The 17,761-nt window shown below is 35.9% G+C and overlaps 1 protein-coding gene across 10 annotated transcripts in view; it reads right to left on the bottom strand.

Annotated features, from left to right (window-relative positions):
* Positions 1-17,761, bottom strand: part of fndc3a (fibronectin type III domain containing 3A) — a 231,167-nt gene that overhangs the window by 99,589 nt on the left and 113,817 nt on the right. For 8 of the 10 annotated variants that reach the window (XM_069889664.1, XM_069889666.1, XM_069889671.1 and 5 more), the window contains 4 exons: positions 16,379-16,455; positions 15,504-15,720; positions 7,537-7,812; positions 5,113-5,174 (listed from right to left, as the gene is read on the bottom strand). In XM_069889664.1, the coding sequence (XP_069745765.1) occupies positions 5,113-5,174; positions 7,537-7,812; positions 15,504-15,720; positions 16,379-16,455 (632 nt within the window). The remainder of the gene's footprint in view (positions 1-5,112; positions 5,175-7,536; positions 7,813-15,503; positions 15,721-16,378; positions 16,456-17,761) is intronic. The other 2 variants (XM_069889667.1, XM_069889668.1) reach the window with 1 other exon arrangement.

Here is a 17,761-nt window from a genome sequence, read left to right as displayed (position 1 = left end):
AAGGCCTCTGCAGCAGAAATGGTCTACAGGACACCCTTGGTAACCCCAGGGGAGTTCTTGGCCACCGCCAAGGATTCAGAAACCCCCTGCAGTGGCATTGAAACAGTTGAGGGAAAGACTGGGTACTCTAGGGGGGGTGGAGGGAGCGAGTAGAGAGAGAGAGAGAGAGTGAGTGTGAGTGTGAGTGAGTGTGAGTGTGAGTGTGTGTGTGTGTGTGTGTGTGAGTGTGTGTGTGTGTCTCTCTCTCTCTCTCTCTCTCTCTCTTACTCCACGCTTTTCATAGGGTGCACTCACAAAGTTTGAAAATTATTTAGATATGTGATCAGAATTGATTGCTAAACTATAATCAATGCTGCAAAAACAAGTACAGAAATGTTTACTGAGAAAGATGTCTACTCTTCTGAGCATGTGTATGAGAATGAGTCAGGGGTGTTTTGGAAGAGAATCCATTGATGCACATTCATATCAAGGGATCTGAAGTTTGCCATGCCCTTTTTGGGAACAATGGCAAGGTTGATTGTAAATTTAAGCTTTATTCCCAATCTCCAAAATATACAAGAGCTCTAAAATTATACCCTGTTATGTAGTGATCTAACAAAAAAAAAGTCGAGGTCAATATTGCTCTTCCAAGATTGTTTCTTTCTTCCTTAATCAAACAATATGAGGAACATACATGGACAATAGAGCCTTGCTCCACATCATCATTTGGTTAATGTCAAGAACATAGCTGACAAACACATTTTGTCTCCTAATGCCTTTACACTGTTCCAAACCATGGACCAAAGTGCTCTCGCTTCATTTATTTCCTGCAGAGAGGCATATTATTTCAGTCTTGGCTGACAATGACATTAGTGCCTTTCGGGAATAATGCAATCTAACAATGAACATTGTTTGGAAGATATTACAGCCTGAATATGTCCACCACTTCAACATCAGTTGATGAACAAAGCTAAGATTGATGAAGTTGAAAAAGATGACATGAATAAGTTAATGGAATCACATGGCAAAGAGCGACATGCAAGGAGGGGTAAGAAAGAAATTATATGGTATTACCTCTACTTGTAATAATCTTTCACCCCTTTCTTAACAAGAATTTGTTCAAATATGATTCTGTTTCCTCTGAAAAGAGAGGGAGGGGGTGGGTAGGATAGATCCCTCAAGATCTTGAACATCCGTAAATGGTAATATGGTAATTTCACTTAATGAGAATCTTAAAGGGTATGTATTGCTTTATCTTAAGTTAAGATTGAATCATTAATAAATTAACAATGAATTATTTCAAGCATAAATGTATTTTTAAGCATTCAGATTTCTTTTTTCTCACTAATTCCTGCTCTCTGGAAAGTAATCAGAGTTTTGAAGAAAGTAGTCAAAGCTTTTACAACTTTATGAACTTTCAATGCAAAGGAAAAAGTAGTTTATCATCAGAACCCCTTCTTAAATTAAAGAACATTTGTATATATTTTGAAGAAATCAACAATATTAAATATACACAGAGCATGTAACAGTAGAAAAATCTCTGTAATGTTCAAGAAGAACTACAACATGCAAAGCATGTACCTGAAAATCAATGCAATCTTGGTGTTCAAAAACATAAACTAGGTATCATTAAATCAAGCCATGTATTAATAACTGATCAACTATTCTCTTACAGGAAGTCAGCATTTCTAAATGCAAATAATCTAGTAAATACAAAAGATATGAAGAAGGCACGCCAACGGCTATAATTTGTGAGGTGTTTGAGGAGGTTTGATATATCACCGAGACTCTCAAAAACTTCTATAGGTGTACCATGGTGAGCATTCTGGCTGGTTGCATCACTGTCAAATCTCAGGTCAAGAAAAAATCTCCAGAAGGTTGTTAACTCAGCCTGCGACATCACAGACATCAGAATTCACTCCATCAAGGACATCTACATGAGGTGGTATCTTAAAAAAGCAGCTTCTATCCTCAAAGTCCCCCACCACCCAGGCCCTCTTCACTCTGCTATCATCAGGAAAAGGGTACAGAAGCCTAAAGACGAGCACTCAGTGGCACAAGGATAGCTTCTTCCCCACTGCCATCAGATTCCTGAATAATCAATGATCCAAAGACACTGCCTTACTTTTGTGCATTTTTTTTAATATTTATTTTTGTAAGATGGTTTATAATATGAATGTTTGCATTGTGATGCTGCCACAAAACTGAATTTTGTGACTTGTTCATGACAATAAATTCTGATTCTGATGATTTAAGTTTACATTTCAAATTTATCATATAAAAATGGAAATTGTTTATTTTGACTCTGTACCAGGACTGAGGACTGGGAGAGTTTTGGAAACTAGCATGACCAAAATATCTGGAGGCTGAAAACAGATTAAAAAAAAAAATTACAACCATGTGACCAATCAACCTACCAACTCTGTATGTCTTTGCAACGTGGGAGAAACCGGAGCATCCGGATGAAACCCACACGAACATGTCTCATTCAAGAAATATATAACAAAATTGTAAGAGCTTCTGCAAGTATGCCAAAAGGGAACAGAACAGAAAATTACATGTGGATCTCTTCAAGGCAAAGGCAAGTGACATATTAAGCTGAGTACATGAAAATGGTTGTGGAATTACAAATTACATGTCTTTACGTGCAAAATAAATTTAACAAAAATAGTGAGGAACTGAAATTGTTATCATTAAAAATATATTACGCAGAGATCAAGGAAATTTTAAAAATACATCTCTGGACTATTGAAATTTTTTTTAGAAAAATGCTAATGCATTAGTAGTGGTGTTATTCCAAAAGTATCTCTTGCCTCAAAAAGTTTGAGTAAAATGGATGACATGAATTTAGCACAACTAATTCAAAAATACGAAGGGGTGACAGATAAACTATAAATTAGTGGAAGATTCATGGTGGGAAAATGGTGAAACCTGTTAATAAGGATGCAAAAAATGGTACAGTATCTGGCACCTATGGGGATTCATAGATGCTGGATTAGTGAATTTTTTTTGTTGCTTGACTGTGTTGCATGTTGTGTGACTCGTGAACTAATGATGAGGCACATCAATTTTAAACCTGTATTTTTTACCTATTTATTTTCCACATTTTTTTTTGCTGGTTGCTTGAATTCCAGATAATAGGGGTTTTACTGTACTTAGAAAATATTAAAAATTAAAAGCAAAAGCCCGTAACATTTTATGGAAATAAATTTGATTTGACATACAATGTAACTGGTCGGATCTATTTTTTCTTTCATTTTTGACATGGCCTCGGCATGACAGCCAATCCTAACTGCCTTTGAGAAAATGGTAGTAAGTTACCTTCGTGAATCATTGCAGCTCTTATGGTGAAGGAAAAATTGAGACCAGTGGATGTAATAAATCCAGATATTCAAATGGCATTTCATGAGCTTCCACAAAAGACTCACAGATTTCAGGATTATAAAGTATCTACTATCAGGAAGGAGGTAAACTGCATCAGGAAGATGCATCAAAATCAGTACTGCCAGGCTGGGAAATAGCTTCTTCCCACAGCCTGTGAGATTGATTGATATCCTGTAACATTTGGTCTCTTATAATAAACCTGAACTTGAAGTGGCTGAGGGATCCACGCAGGCCATGGGCAATTATGTGTAATGTACAGGTTTTGTACTATTACAATAAAGGAATCTTGAATGGAAAATGGAAAGAATGAGTTTAGAGCATCAAGCTGCTAGAAGATCTCAGAAGAACTTTCTCCAGTAAACTGTTTGTTGCTCCAAATTCCAAGATCTGCAGTCTAGAGTCTCAAGATATATAGTTGGCAGACTGCCACTGGTGTGATCAGTACTGCACCTCTGTGACATACAACTTGTAATAATGATAAAAAAATTGTTTTTGTTTCATTGACAACAATATAGCTGGTTGGATAGTGAACTGTGAGAATGCAGTTTGCAAATTAACATGTACAAATTAAGTAAATGGGAGACAGAGAGGCAGACAGAGTCTATTGCAGTTATTCACATTGACTGGAAGAATATGAAACAGGATATTTCTTAAATAATGAGAAACTAATATATTTTGGCATATGATGGGATCAGGGAGAAGTGGAACATAACATATTTGAAGGTATAGCAAGCCATTAGTAGAACAAATAGAATGGTGATCTTTATTATATAATCCTCACGGGTAAAATAAGATTTTGATCACCCACAGTAAATTAGTTTCTGGGCTGAAGGGAGAATTGAGTGGGAAGAGCTTATGCAGGATGATTTTGTTGAAAATTGTAAGATTCCAAGTACTTTTGACAGGGTGAATGCTGAGAATCAGTTTCCTTGAACCAAATGTCAGAAGTCACAGGTCTATAGAGACCAAGAGCAGAAGAAAGTTCAGTAAGACATTTGAATATCTTTGGAATTTAATAAATAGAACTATGGAAGTTCGGTGTTGAATGTATTCAAGGCAGAAATTGCTCAAGTTTTGGACAAATTATATTACTTTTCCATTATTAATAGCATTACTCCCATATCTTTGTTTTTATTTTGGCGTAAACATTCTGAAACATAAAAAATATTGAGCAAAGATAGACTACAAGTGTCATAGTCAGACAGAAAAACAGGAAAAGGAAAAATTGTAGTAGCTGTGCCTAAAAGACAAGGCAGCAAGAAGTGTTTAGAAACACATAGAAGTATGGGAGTAAGGCAAAGAGATTTTTTAAAAATCACAACAAATTGCAAAAAATAATAGCTAGCACTTATTCTCAAATCACATCTATGGGATTAAATATTTTTCAGCTATTGCTATCAAGACAGCAAGGTTATAGGGAGATGGCTGGGCAGTGTGGCTGAGTGGGAAAATGGATCAGTTCATGATTAAATGGCAGAGCAGATTTGATGGGGTGAATAACCTATTTCTGCTCCGATGTCCTATGGACAGGATAAATGACATGCTTTCAGTGGCCTTTCGATTCATAAACATATCTTTAATTAAGCATTCATTTTTCCTGATAGGCAACAAAACAAGTTTCATTGAGCAGGGTACAAATACTACAAATTTTGTTTCAAAAACTAGAGATATGACATACAATAAATCAAAGAACCACAAAAACACTGAAATTTTGATTTCTCATTTAGTGCCTTCTGAACAATCACATACCATTGGTTTGCTAACACTTGACAGCAATGCTTCAAGCATTTTTTTGTTTGCATCTTCATCTGCTAAACAAAAAAAAAGTACGTTAATAGTTAAGTTTTAAATAATTTTGGAATTGTAGAAGCAATATCAAGACCAATGTAATAGCTCAAGCTCACTATTACACAGTAAAATAATGAGTGGTCTTGATTATAAGATGATGAGCATGTTGGTTCTGCTCCTGAGTTACTTAATAGCAGTACCACCCTGGGCTTTGGTCTTCTATTTAAATGGAAAGTAAATTAATCAAGCTTTTGAATAAAAGGCAGGGATTTTCCACATTTGCTCTTCCCTCTCTGCCCTTAATTGGATCAAGATTCTATACTTCCTTTTGTTGGTCACTCAAGTAGTTACATTTTAATGGAGGAGATATAGTACAAATTCTTCAGCAGAACCATATGTGATCTTAAAACTTTAAAGTAACTCAGATAGATTATATGAATTTGGTCTGAATTTTCTTGAGATTTGAGGTTCAGAGACATCGAATTGATGAGTTTAAAATGATAAAGGGTTAAGAATAGAACATTGTTATTGATTCTGATATCAATAAACTTCCTTCCAAATTTGCATTCAGGTTTGAGAGATCTATGTGACCTAAATCTTCATTATTTTCCACCATTTGAGGCAATGCTAATCTCTTAAAAATAAGAATTATAAACAGTTACTTATATTTTCAGATGTAGTGAGATACAAGTGTAATGAATATAAACAAAAATAGTTAAATTGTACTCAGTGGTAGAAATATACTTATGATCAGTCTTCATAGGCATTAATTCAATGAATAAAACGGCTTCTATCATTTTTAGGTGAAAATCACAATAGTGCAAGATTTGTCAATGTGGTAATCAGTCAGAGGATAGCAACAGACTGGACAAGCAGAAAGCGAGATGAAATGAAACTATGAGGTAAGATGTGATACATTTTATCAGGGAGAAGAAAGCAAAATAAATAAGACATCTGAAGGAACAGGAGAACATGCAGAAATCTCTGAAAGTAATATGCAGATTGAGAGCATTGTCAGCATGGGCTTTTGTGTTTAATATAGTATGGGATACAAAAGCAGTTAAGTTATGCAGAACCTTTGCCAAACATTGGTTAGGCATTAACTAGGGAATCTGGACCAAATACCATTACACTCTGAGAAGGATGTAAAAAAAGGTTTACAGTCAGAGACAGAGAGATACAGCACAGAAAAAGACCCTTTGGTTCACAATGTCCATACTACCTGTTAAGCCTCTATTTTTACACTAATCTTTCCCCTATCCATTGTTATCCCTCTCATGTTCTTATCAAAACCATCCCCCCCCCCTCCCCATTCCAGATTGTACTATTCATCTACACACTAGAGGCAATTTACAGTGTACAATTAACTAACTCCTCTTCCGCAGTGGGAAGAAACCTGAACACCCAGAGGAAACCCATGGGATTACCAGGAGAATGTGGAAACTCCAGAGTCAGCACTGGAATTCAGGATTAAATCCAGGTTACGGGAGCAGTGCAGTTTTGCTAATGCCATTCCAGGAAAGGGATGAGGCTGTAGAAGTTGGAAGAATAGATTTTTGTGAAGCAAAGATGGTGGAAAGGATATCTGTTGTAAATTTGCATGATAATGATGGGTTTAGACAAAGTAAATAGATAATCCTATTTCATTAGCTCATGATTTAAGAATCAAAGCTCACTAAATTCAAATGTCATTCAAAGATAGAGGACAAAGGTATGAGGGAATGGAAAGAGAATTCTATCTAATTACAGAGTGTGGTTAGGATCTAGAACAATCTGCCTTTAAAGGCAGTGGGAAAAGAATCAACCCAGATTTAAAAAAAGAAACTTTAGGGAAAATAAACTGCTGTGATGAGAGCAAAGATGTAAGAATACAGCTGACAGGATTGCTATATAAAAAATTGGTCAGGACACAGTGAACCAAATGTCTCTTTTTGTGTCATGCCATTTCAATGTTAACAACATCCAAACATATGGAAAGTAAGAATAAAAGCATGCATTTGACACTGTTTCTATTTGAGAATATTAAGCAAATGGTGACATTTAGATATGAGAGTAGGATTTTCACCAAAATATTTGTATAAAATTAATAAGGGAAAATTACCTAAATGCTTCACAAAGGTATCAGAGAATTATGAAAACGCAAACTGTTAAATGACATCCACCTTGGCTTACCGTTGCAACATTCCTCTAGTAAATCCAGAAATACATTTTCACCTCCAAGATTATCCATTTGCATGCTTTAATCTTCTAAGGAAATCTTAAGAAAATTATCTAATTATCTTTGGAAAATTAATCCAGGATATTTAGGAACACTTGCTAGCTTAGCAATGCATTAAGCACTGTAGATAGTTCAGAATAGACTACAAAACATATATTAAAACATACCAGACATTTTTGCATCTTTTTCAGGTGTGCCTTCCCTTTTCTCATCTTGTTTACTCTTCTCTGTTCCTATGCGTGTTTCTAAGATACCTTGATCGTTCTGTTCATGAGTGAGAGACACAAAATGGCCCTTATGGGGAGAGGATGATGGGCTGCTGACTTTCTCTTTTGACCCGTTAGCTTGTCTATCTTTCAATTTCTTTTGTAAGCGATCATATGCTTTGCTAGTCCTTTCATCTCTGTGGATATAGTTGGACCTTCCATGAGTGGAATGAGATTCTGTAATGCAAAAAAAGTTATTTTTATTTTACAAGAACATTTAAATACTCTGGGAAAGAACATGAACATGCAATATTTTTCCTGTTACAAAGTGATTACAAGGACAACGCCCTTAATGTTGCGTTATCAGAAGTATTGATTTATAGTGACCAAGATAAATTATATTTTTCCAGAGTAACACATAAGGTTCAGATAAAAAAAAACTGCTGGAAGAACTCAGCAGGTCGAGAAGGGCAAGAATTGTTGATGCCACAGATAATTAAGATCCCATATTCTAGCATTTGCGGTCTCATATTTACAAAGTAGGTCAATGGCATGGAAATAGGTGCGAGGACAAGTTTTGGTCTCCTTACTTAAATAAGAATATACAGTTCTGGCATTAGAAACAGTTCAAAAGCGAACCATTAGTTTAATACCTGGAATGAAAGGGTTGTCATCTGTGTGCTAAAGAAATGAGATGGATATTCTTTGGACTTTCAACGACTGAGGAATGATTTTATTGAAGCAGAAAATCTTAAGGGGCATGGCAGGATAGACAGAGATGTGGGAAAAACACAAAGAGATGGAGCTACGGGGTGGGAGGAAGAGGTATGGGAATTTAAAGCTGATTTGATTAGGAACTTTTAGCAGAGGGTACTGAAATTTTGGAATGTCTATCATGGAGGGTATGTGGAGTTTAGGACTTTAGAGAATTTAGATATGTTTTTTGAAAGTTGGGGTATTGAGGGGGAAAAGATGTAGGAAAGGAGATGTGGCTTGGGGAAAATATGAAAGGGGCTCCTTTTCTCTCATGTCTAAAGTAGATCTTGAATTAATAGTTAATTCTATTACTTCATGGTTTTCTGAGAAAAATTTGTGGCTTTGTATAATTGAGAAGAAATGGTAGGATGAAAATTGTATCAGGTGTATTGAGGACTGTTACAATCAAGAGAGGCAATCCATGTCTTTTGAGAAACTAAAAAATAAACATAATTTGACTAATAGAAAATTCCTGCTATCTCCAATTATGATTTTTTTTTAAGGGATAAGTTGGGACCATCATTGACCCTATCAATGTGCACAGACATTGAGGTTCTAATTCAAAAGGGGAATGCAACTAAATTTTTAATTTCTACTATGTATTTCTTGCTCCAAGACCAAAGCCCAGAAATTGGGTTGCATAGATCTCAGGAGAGATGGGAATCAGATTTGGGCACTATAATCGATCAACAATGTTCATCAAATTTATGCTTAGATAGTATGACAGCTCTTATTAATTCAAGATATAGAATGATACATTTCAATTTTTTACATCCTCAATATCTCACACCTCAAAAGTTACATAATAGCAAATTGGAAATCTCAAATATATGTTTTAGGTGTGACATAGATTTTATACATTCTACCTAGTTATGCATGAAATTAAATCCTTTTTGGATAAATTTAGGGGAAATATTAATGAAAATTATGGGGGTGGACTTCCCTCTTGATCCACAATTGTTTATTTTGGGGAATTTGGCTGTCATGAATGTTAACTTCCCCAAAGGTAAATCCAAATTTATTAAAATCGCTTTGGCAATATCCAGGAAATGTATAGCAGTAACATGGAAATACGATTCCTTCTTACATATTGATCATTGGAATATGGAAATGCAAAATTGTAAACCCCTGGAGAAAATTACTTATAATCTTAGAAATGAATATAACATATTCATAGATATTTAGCAGCCTTATTTAAATTATTTAAATACCTGGATAGTTTAGTCTATTTATTAAATATATTTAATTTTCAACCCTTATTAGTAATTTAATTTTTATTTATTTTTTGATTGTATTAAATGTTGATGCCTTTTTCCCCTTTTTCTCCCCCTCTGTGCACTGTTTTCTTTACATTTCTCTTAAGGTATGGAGGGGTTGTTTCTAGGTTTAATGTGCATTTTAAGGATTTACTTTTTTTATATATTTGTATATATTAGTATATAATTCATTATCCCTGTGTGTGTGTGTGTGTGTGTGTGTGTGTGTGTGTGTGTGTGTGTGTGTGTGTGTGTGTGTGTGTGTGTGTGTCTGTGTGTAAAAATTAAATAAAATTTAATTTAAAAAAAATTTGTGGCTTGAATCATATCCAAAGATTGCCATAGTTAATAGAGGACATTTATCAAAAATCTTAAAATCTGGATTTGTTCTGGGCTGTGTTGATAATCCTCCTTTAGTCAGAAGGTTAACAGCCAGGGGTTCAGTGCTAATTTTTTTTAGGTGCCGAAGCTCACTAAAAATGGCAACAAGGAGGTCTCACAAAACTTGACCTTGGTGGCTGCATGTTGTATTTGGTGTTGTGTAATTGAGAGCAAATAGTAGGACAAGGAAGGAGGACGAGTGTACAGGTCATGCAAGGAACAGATTCCTTGTATATCCAGAATAGCGCTCAGCAGGGAGGGGGCCCGGAGCGGCCCCATGAGGTGCTGGAGCGGCACTCTGCTGAGCTCCAGAAGCATATTGTCCCATTTACCTCCTCTATAAAAACGAATCAGCAACAAAACCTGGATAACATCTGAACTTGGGTTGGCATAAGAATATAGGAAATGGGCATAGGTCATGTAATTGCTCAAGCCTGCTATGCCATTCAAAAATGCCAAGGGTGGAATGGCACATCAAGTCGATTTTCAACAATACACCATAATTAGTGTATTGTAACTAAAGAGAGAGTGACTTTTCAAGTTCGGAGAACAGAGTGAAGGATTTGCCCACGTTCAGACCTAGAGCCATGAAAATTATGGAGGAGTGACCTTGAATAATCAGTATAACACATCTATTTTGTTGTTAAGCTTGTTTTGAATAATTGGTAACTGATGGATGGTTCTGCTGAGATAATGAAAGTCAGGAATGGAGATAATAAGTGATGTTTAAAAAATACGTCCACAAAAATGGAAAAGAACAAACTTTTAGTTGATTGTCAGCTGTAACGAACAGGAGATATCTGAGCAGAATGTGAAAAATGCATATTAAAAAAATGGTTACAAGGTGTCAGCAGCAACAACTCCAAAGATCAACTCTTGCAAGGATGAAGGGTGGTTCCCCCATGTCATGGATGGGAAGTCAGGAAAAACCATCATGAACCAATTATGCAACAGTGTCACAGCTTAGTAACAATAAAGTGAATATAACTTTACATGTTAATAGTGAAATTAATTGGTGCATGTTGTCACTAAAGTACAGTAAAATCCCTGGTATCTGGAATTCAAGCAATCAGCAAAAAAAATTGAGGAAATAAAAAAATTAAAATAAATAAGAATAAATAAAAATTTAAATAAAAGTTTAAAATTGTAAATGTTCTCCAAAACAACACACAACCTCTTGGTGAAGATGGAAGAAAACATTCAGCCAGTGGAGCACAAAGTTTCTCCCCATCCATACCTCGTAAGAATCTTTTATCTTTATTAGTATATTATTAAGTATATTAGTAAGGCTTTATCTATAAACTTGTGGGAGGGGTGCCAAATTATGACAGCGGCACTGTTAGCATAGCAGTCAGTGTAACACTGTTATAGTGCCAGCGACTGGAGTTCAGATTGAAATTTTGCAATATACATATTAAGATCTAATCAATGTAAATTGAAATGTAAATATTCTGAATATAACAGCCACTTATTAATAAAAAATTATAATTATGTGAAACATACATAATTTTTTCCATTATTAAACAATATTTCATCTCATGATGCCATCTATTAATATCAATCATATTTGTATCTTTCCACGTACTAGCAATACATTTTTTCGCTACGGAAAAAGCTAAATATACAAAAGCAAGCTGAAACTTATTTAATCCCAAGCCTTTCAGAGGTTGCAAACTATCCAATAAAAATACTGTTGGATCTAAAACTATTTTAATCTTATACAAATATTCTAAAAACAATTGAATTTTCTTCCAAAAAGATTGAATAAGTATACATGACCAAACAGCATGAAAAAAAGTTCCAACCATATCACCCCATCTAAAACACAAATCTGATTAATTAAAACCATATTTTTTAAATTTTTCAGGTGTCAAATATAATTGATGTAAAAAAATTGTAATTAATCATAGTTACAACTATCATAACAGATATCCTCTTCAGAAAAAATAAAACCAATATCCGCTTCCCATTTAATTTTAGATCTATCCCAGCCTTTTTAATCCATACCATCCTGTAATATTTGATACATAAATGAAATATAACCCTTAAAAAGAAAAAAAAATTGAAGGTACCAGTGATAATGATTTTCAATGATTTACAAACCCCTGATTAAACAAAACTCCTCATTTTAACCCTAAACAGTCAATCTCTAATGAGCATATGATGTCATATGCTAATTCCTTTTGAATATTCTGTGCCCTATTTAAATAATCCTTTGATCTTCCAAATTCCAGTCAATTTATGCCAAACTTGAGAAGTTATGAACTTTGTAAAGATACAAGCAATTAGGAAAATAGCTGGATTAAGTGCAAAACCTCTCAATTAATTTTCAATTACATCTATTCAATCCATCAATTTATTATTCTGCTTCAAAAAGTCAAGAAGTAGAGTCAAATAATCATAAATAATGAGAACAAAACATGGATTGCGTGGTGCAAGAACAACTACCTTGTTCTCAATGTCAGCAAGACCTAGGGGGTGATTGTAGACTTTAGGAAGCTGAGGATCCAGGCACTTCTTTTCAATGAAGTACAGTGGAGAGGGTTAGCAGCCTCAAGTTGCATGTTGTCAAGTATACTCTCAAACTTCTACAGGTCTAATATGAAAAGTGTATTGATTGGTTGGATCACAGATGAGTTTGAAATTTGAATGCTGTAGAAAGTGGCAGACATGCCACTGTCCTGCCAGTCTCTGATCTCCATGGGACACTGTCTCAAGAAGATGCCAACATCATATTAGACCCCTATTTACCTGCCCATACTCTCTTCTCACCTTCAAGCCAGAAAGGACATCTAAGTTCAAAGTTTTTTTTTCAAAAGCATTATCAGGCTCTTGAACCTCCCTCACTACCAAAAAACCAAGGAGCAGAAATAGGCTATTCAGCCCATCGAGTCTGCCTCACTATTCAATCATGATCTGATCCATTTTCCCACTCTGCCCCACTGCCCTGCCTTCTCTCTATAACCTTTGATGCCCTGGCTAAATAAATTCCTACGCATCTTTATTCTAAGCTTTATACATCTACTCTGTTCATGCCTTTCAACATTCAAAATGTTTCAATGAGATCCCTCCTCATTCTCCTAAATTCCAACAAATACAGGCCAAGATCTGTCAAACGCACCTCATATAATAACCCCTTCATTCCTGGAATCATCCTAGTGAACCTTCTTTGAACTCTCTCTAGCATCAGCACATCCTTTCTGAAATGAGGAGCCCAAAACAGCTCACAATAACTCCGTGAGGTCTCACCAGTGCCTTTTAAAGCCTCAACATCACATCCTTGCTCTTATATTTCATTCCTCTTGAAATGAATGCCAGTAATGCATTTGGCTTCTTCACCACAGTCTCAATCTGCAAGTTTACCTTCAGGCTATCCTGCATGAAAACTCCCAGATCCCTTTGCATCTGGGTATTTTCAATCATCTCCCAATTTAAAAAGTCTACCCTTCAACATCTGGCACTCTGCTAGTTTCTTCCACATTGAAGACTGATGCAAAATACTCATTTAGTTCCTCTGCCATCTCCTTGTCTCCCATTATTATTTCTCCAGCATCATTTCTAGTGGTCCCATATCTACTCTCACCTCTCTTTTTGTATCTTCTTTGATATTATTTGCTAGCCTACTTTCATACTTCACTTTTTCCTTTCTTATGAGTTTTTTAGTTACTTTCTCTGTTTTTTTTTAAAACTTCCCAATCCTTTATCTTCCCTCTAATTTTTGCTTCCTTGCTTGCTCTCACGTTGGCTTCGACTTCCCTTGTCAGCCACAGTGGTGATGTTTTTCTATTCAAATATTTTCTCTTTTTTTCTATGTATTTACCCTCACCATAACATTGCCAAAGGTCTGAATGTATTCTGACTCAACGCTTTTTTCAGTACAATCTACTGTGAATATTTATTTAAAACTTTCAAATTTATAAATTTAGACATACAGCACGGTAACAGTCCATGAGTGCGTAGCGCCCAATTTACCTACACCCCTAGTACATTTCGAATGGTGGGAGGAAACCGGAGCTCCCAGGGAAAACCAATGCAGACATGAGGAGAACTAACAAACTCCTTTCAGACAGCACAGGATTCGAACCCCAGTCCTGATCACTGGCACTGTAAAGGCATTGGGCTAACCACTAATCCAACCATGCAGCCCTAATGAATATTATATATTTATTTTTCTTCTCTTCCTTTTATATTATTTTCTTATGCATTATGTTTCACTAATCTGGGAAGCTATATCAAGTAAGACTTTCATAGTATCTGCACACTATATTTATGAAAATGGCAATAAACTTAATTCATTTGTTCATGAGGCAGCATACAACTTCACAGTTAAGTCAAAGCTCCAGGTTCAAATCGATCTTCCATGCTAATTGTGAAGATAATGCATGATCTTATCTGGTAACATGGGATTCCCAAGTGCTCCAAAGATGTGGCGGTGGGTGAATTGGTCACCATAATATACTGTTTCAAATAAGTACATGACAAATAGAATGAAAATGAAGTTGATGGACATGTCATAGAGAATGAGCTACAAGGAAAATAAGTGTTGGGGAATGGGTAGAAAATGAGATGAGATATTTCTGCAGTGAGTTGACATGATTGGCCAAATAATCTCCTCCTGTCCATAGTAGGTCAGTAATAAATATATTTAATATGCAATGAAACACAAAAGTCTGTAAATGCTGTGATTATAGTCAAAACACAGAAATGCTGGAGGAACTCAGTGGGTCTTGCATATCAGTTTCCTTTTAGACAGTAGCTTCAGCAGTGCTCGATTCCAATTCTATTTTTGTTGTTTTGTTGTTAATGTTAAATACCAATGCTTCAGTAGCCTATCCAATTAAGTTTTGGATGGCAGCAAATAGCTTGAACAGTATCAACAGAATTTAAACTGAAATCATTGGTTTAAGTATAAAAAAAAAAGTCATTATTAAGTCAAGTTGGGGACACCAATACCTCTGAGCCAAAAGCCCTGAAAAAGGTAGTGGACATAGGCCAGTACATCACTGGCAAAACTTTCCCCACCATCAAGAAAATCTACATGTAACGCTGCTATCAGAGAGCAGCAGCAATCATCAAGGATCCACACCACCTAGGACATGCTCTGTTCTTGCGGCTGCCATCATGAAAGAGGTACACATGCCACAAAACTTGTATCACCAAGTTCAAGACTCTTATTCTGCACATACTATCGAATATTTATTTTATGTATTTCACAGTTTGTTTACATCTCTTTCTTTTGTATATGTATCTTTTCTTGAGTGCACTTATTTGCTCTACTGATAAATAGTAATTCTGCCTGGCCCGCAGAAAAAAAGAATCTCATTGGTTGGATGTGATGTCATGTATGTACTCTGACAATAAATCTAAACTTTAACCTTTCAAGTTATTGTCTCCACTCTGACAGAGGGAAGGCAAGATCAGGTGCCAAATTCACTTTTGTTGAATTCCTTGCAATTTAAGAATTCCATTTGTAGAACTTTGGCAATTTGAATGACTAAAAATATAAAATGATTTATAAAATTGAATAACTCTCACCTTGATCTGCATATGAATGTGGAGGATGATGCTGTGGAACATACTGAGTTGCAACATCGCCTGGTCCTGTAGAGTACATTTGATGATGTGGTAGGACAGGTGGATGAAGAAACGTAGGCATATATGGATGAGGATGTATTGGTGGATGACTGCCAGGGTGAAACTCTGGCTGTTGAGGTAACACCAGCACCCTTCGAACACCATTTTCTTCAATTACCTGCACAATTCAGACATAATTATGCTACATTTTGCTTTTGTCTAACTTAAGGCTTTTACTGTACTCCAAGCAGACTTAAGATTGCAACCTAATTACTATCTGAAGAGTAGCCACTATAAATCTTGAAGGGAAACCTCTCTCACTAGCAAAGAAAACAATATAATTTACTTTAAATTCATAATTTAATTAATTGCTAGAACCAGGCTGCAGCTAATTCAGATAATAAAGGACTTGTACCATGATGTCTGGGATGTAAAGTCACACTACTGTGCACAAAATCCAGTCGAGTACATTTCAAATGTCTGAAGCGCATAACGTGCAACTTTCATCCCATTAACCAGATTTTCAAAAGGATTGATAAAGGTTCTTGTTATGAGACAAATTAAAACAGAGTTTGTTTTTCCAAATTCCTAAGCATATAATCATCATAAACAACTTCATAACATTTAATGAAAGTTTGCCCAAAATGTACAGCCATATCCAATTATGATTCAAGAATAGAATAAATAATGACTGCCTATTCTTGAAAAAAACCCAATATATTTTGCTGGTTAAAAGTCTTATTAATCTGTACTACCATCATACTCAAATTAGGTTACATTATTTCATATATTTTCCCCAACAATTCTTCTCTTTATTAAAAGTCACATCAATTCACCTGTGATACATATCCTGGAGGCACATAAATTGGAGGCACTGAACCATTTGGGGACACCATTGGAACCTGAGCAGGACCTGCAGAGGGAGAAATTATATTTAGAATTCACTTCATATATTTTATATGTTTATAGATCCTAAACTCTGATTATTTTGTATTTCACTGAAAATTATACTGGGTATAAATAAAACGATGAATATAACTAATAAAGTGTACAGTAGTCATTTGCTACTGCTAACCTCCAAAATATCAGATGATGCACAGGCTATGTCAACCACCTGCTTTACAGCAAATATCAATGATATGCAGACCCTTCTATCTACTCCGAGAGTTCTCAATCAGTGTCTCTCACTGGAGTTCATATTCCTCCTGATGCTGATTATAAACAGGCCTTTGCGAGCTGCATGATGTGGTCAGTAAACGAGAGATGGTCCACTCCGACGCACTACAAATCATAGTCAATGACTTTAATTTAGCTTGTCTTAAAAAACCCTGCTGAAACCTGCTGTATCAGTGGTCCCAGCATACTTGATTACTGCTACACAAAGATAAGGAAAGCCTATCGTTCTTTCCAAAGACCGCATTTTGGCAAGTCGGATCATTTGGCGGAGCTCCTTCTAGTTGCATCCAAAAAGAGCCTAAAAAAGAAGACACCAGAGATCAGGACAGCCAGAAGGTGGTCACAGGAGGCTGCTGAATGGTTACAGGATTGTCTCAAGTTAGTGGATTCGGCGGTATTCAAGAACACAGCTGAAGATCTGAATGAGTACACCAGGGGCATTATGGACTTCATTAAAACAGTTGTGGACAAGTGTGTTCCCATCAAAAGTTCAGAGTTTTCCCCAACTGATAGTCCTGGATGAAATCCGGAACCTGCTGAGAGTAAGATCACAAGCATTTAAGTCTGGGGATCAAAAACATTACACAAGGAGCAGGTATAACCTATGGAATGCCATCTCCTAGACAAAGTGGAGATTCCAGACAAGAATGGAAACAGCAAAGGACCCCAACAGCTGTTCAGGGTACAAATATATAACCTGCAACAAAATCAAATCCAGTGCAATAGGAGACAGCAAAGCTTCACTCCCAGATGAACTCAATGCCCTCTATGCCTATTTTGACTACCAAAATAAAGAACCACTGCACATACCCCCATAATCCTCAACTGTCAGTATCTGAAGATGATGTGCATGCTGCCTTCAATAGGGTGAATACAAGGAAAGCAACTGGTCCGAATGGAGAACCCCGTTGAATACTGAAAACCGTCTCACATATTCATTGATATCTTCAATGTCTCACTCCAAAAGAGGCCTCAATCATGCCTGTCCTCAAAAGGAATGTGGTAACCTGCCTAAATAACTACCAACCAGTGGCACTCACATC

Source organism: Narcine bancroftii, chromosome 7 (genome assembly GCF_036971445.1).
Source record: "Narcine bancroftii isolate sNarBan1 chromosome 7, sNarBan1.hap1, whole genome shotgun sequence".
In the NCBI taxonomy this organism is placed as follows: Eukaryota; Metazoa; Chordata; class Chondrichthyes; order Torpediniformes; family Narcinidae; genus Narcine; species Narcine bancroftii.
This window is presented reverse-complemented; position numbering and strand designations above follow the sequence as displayed.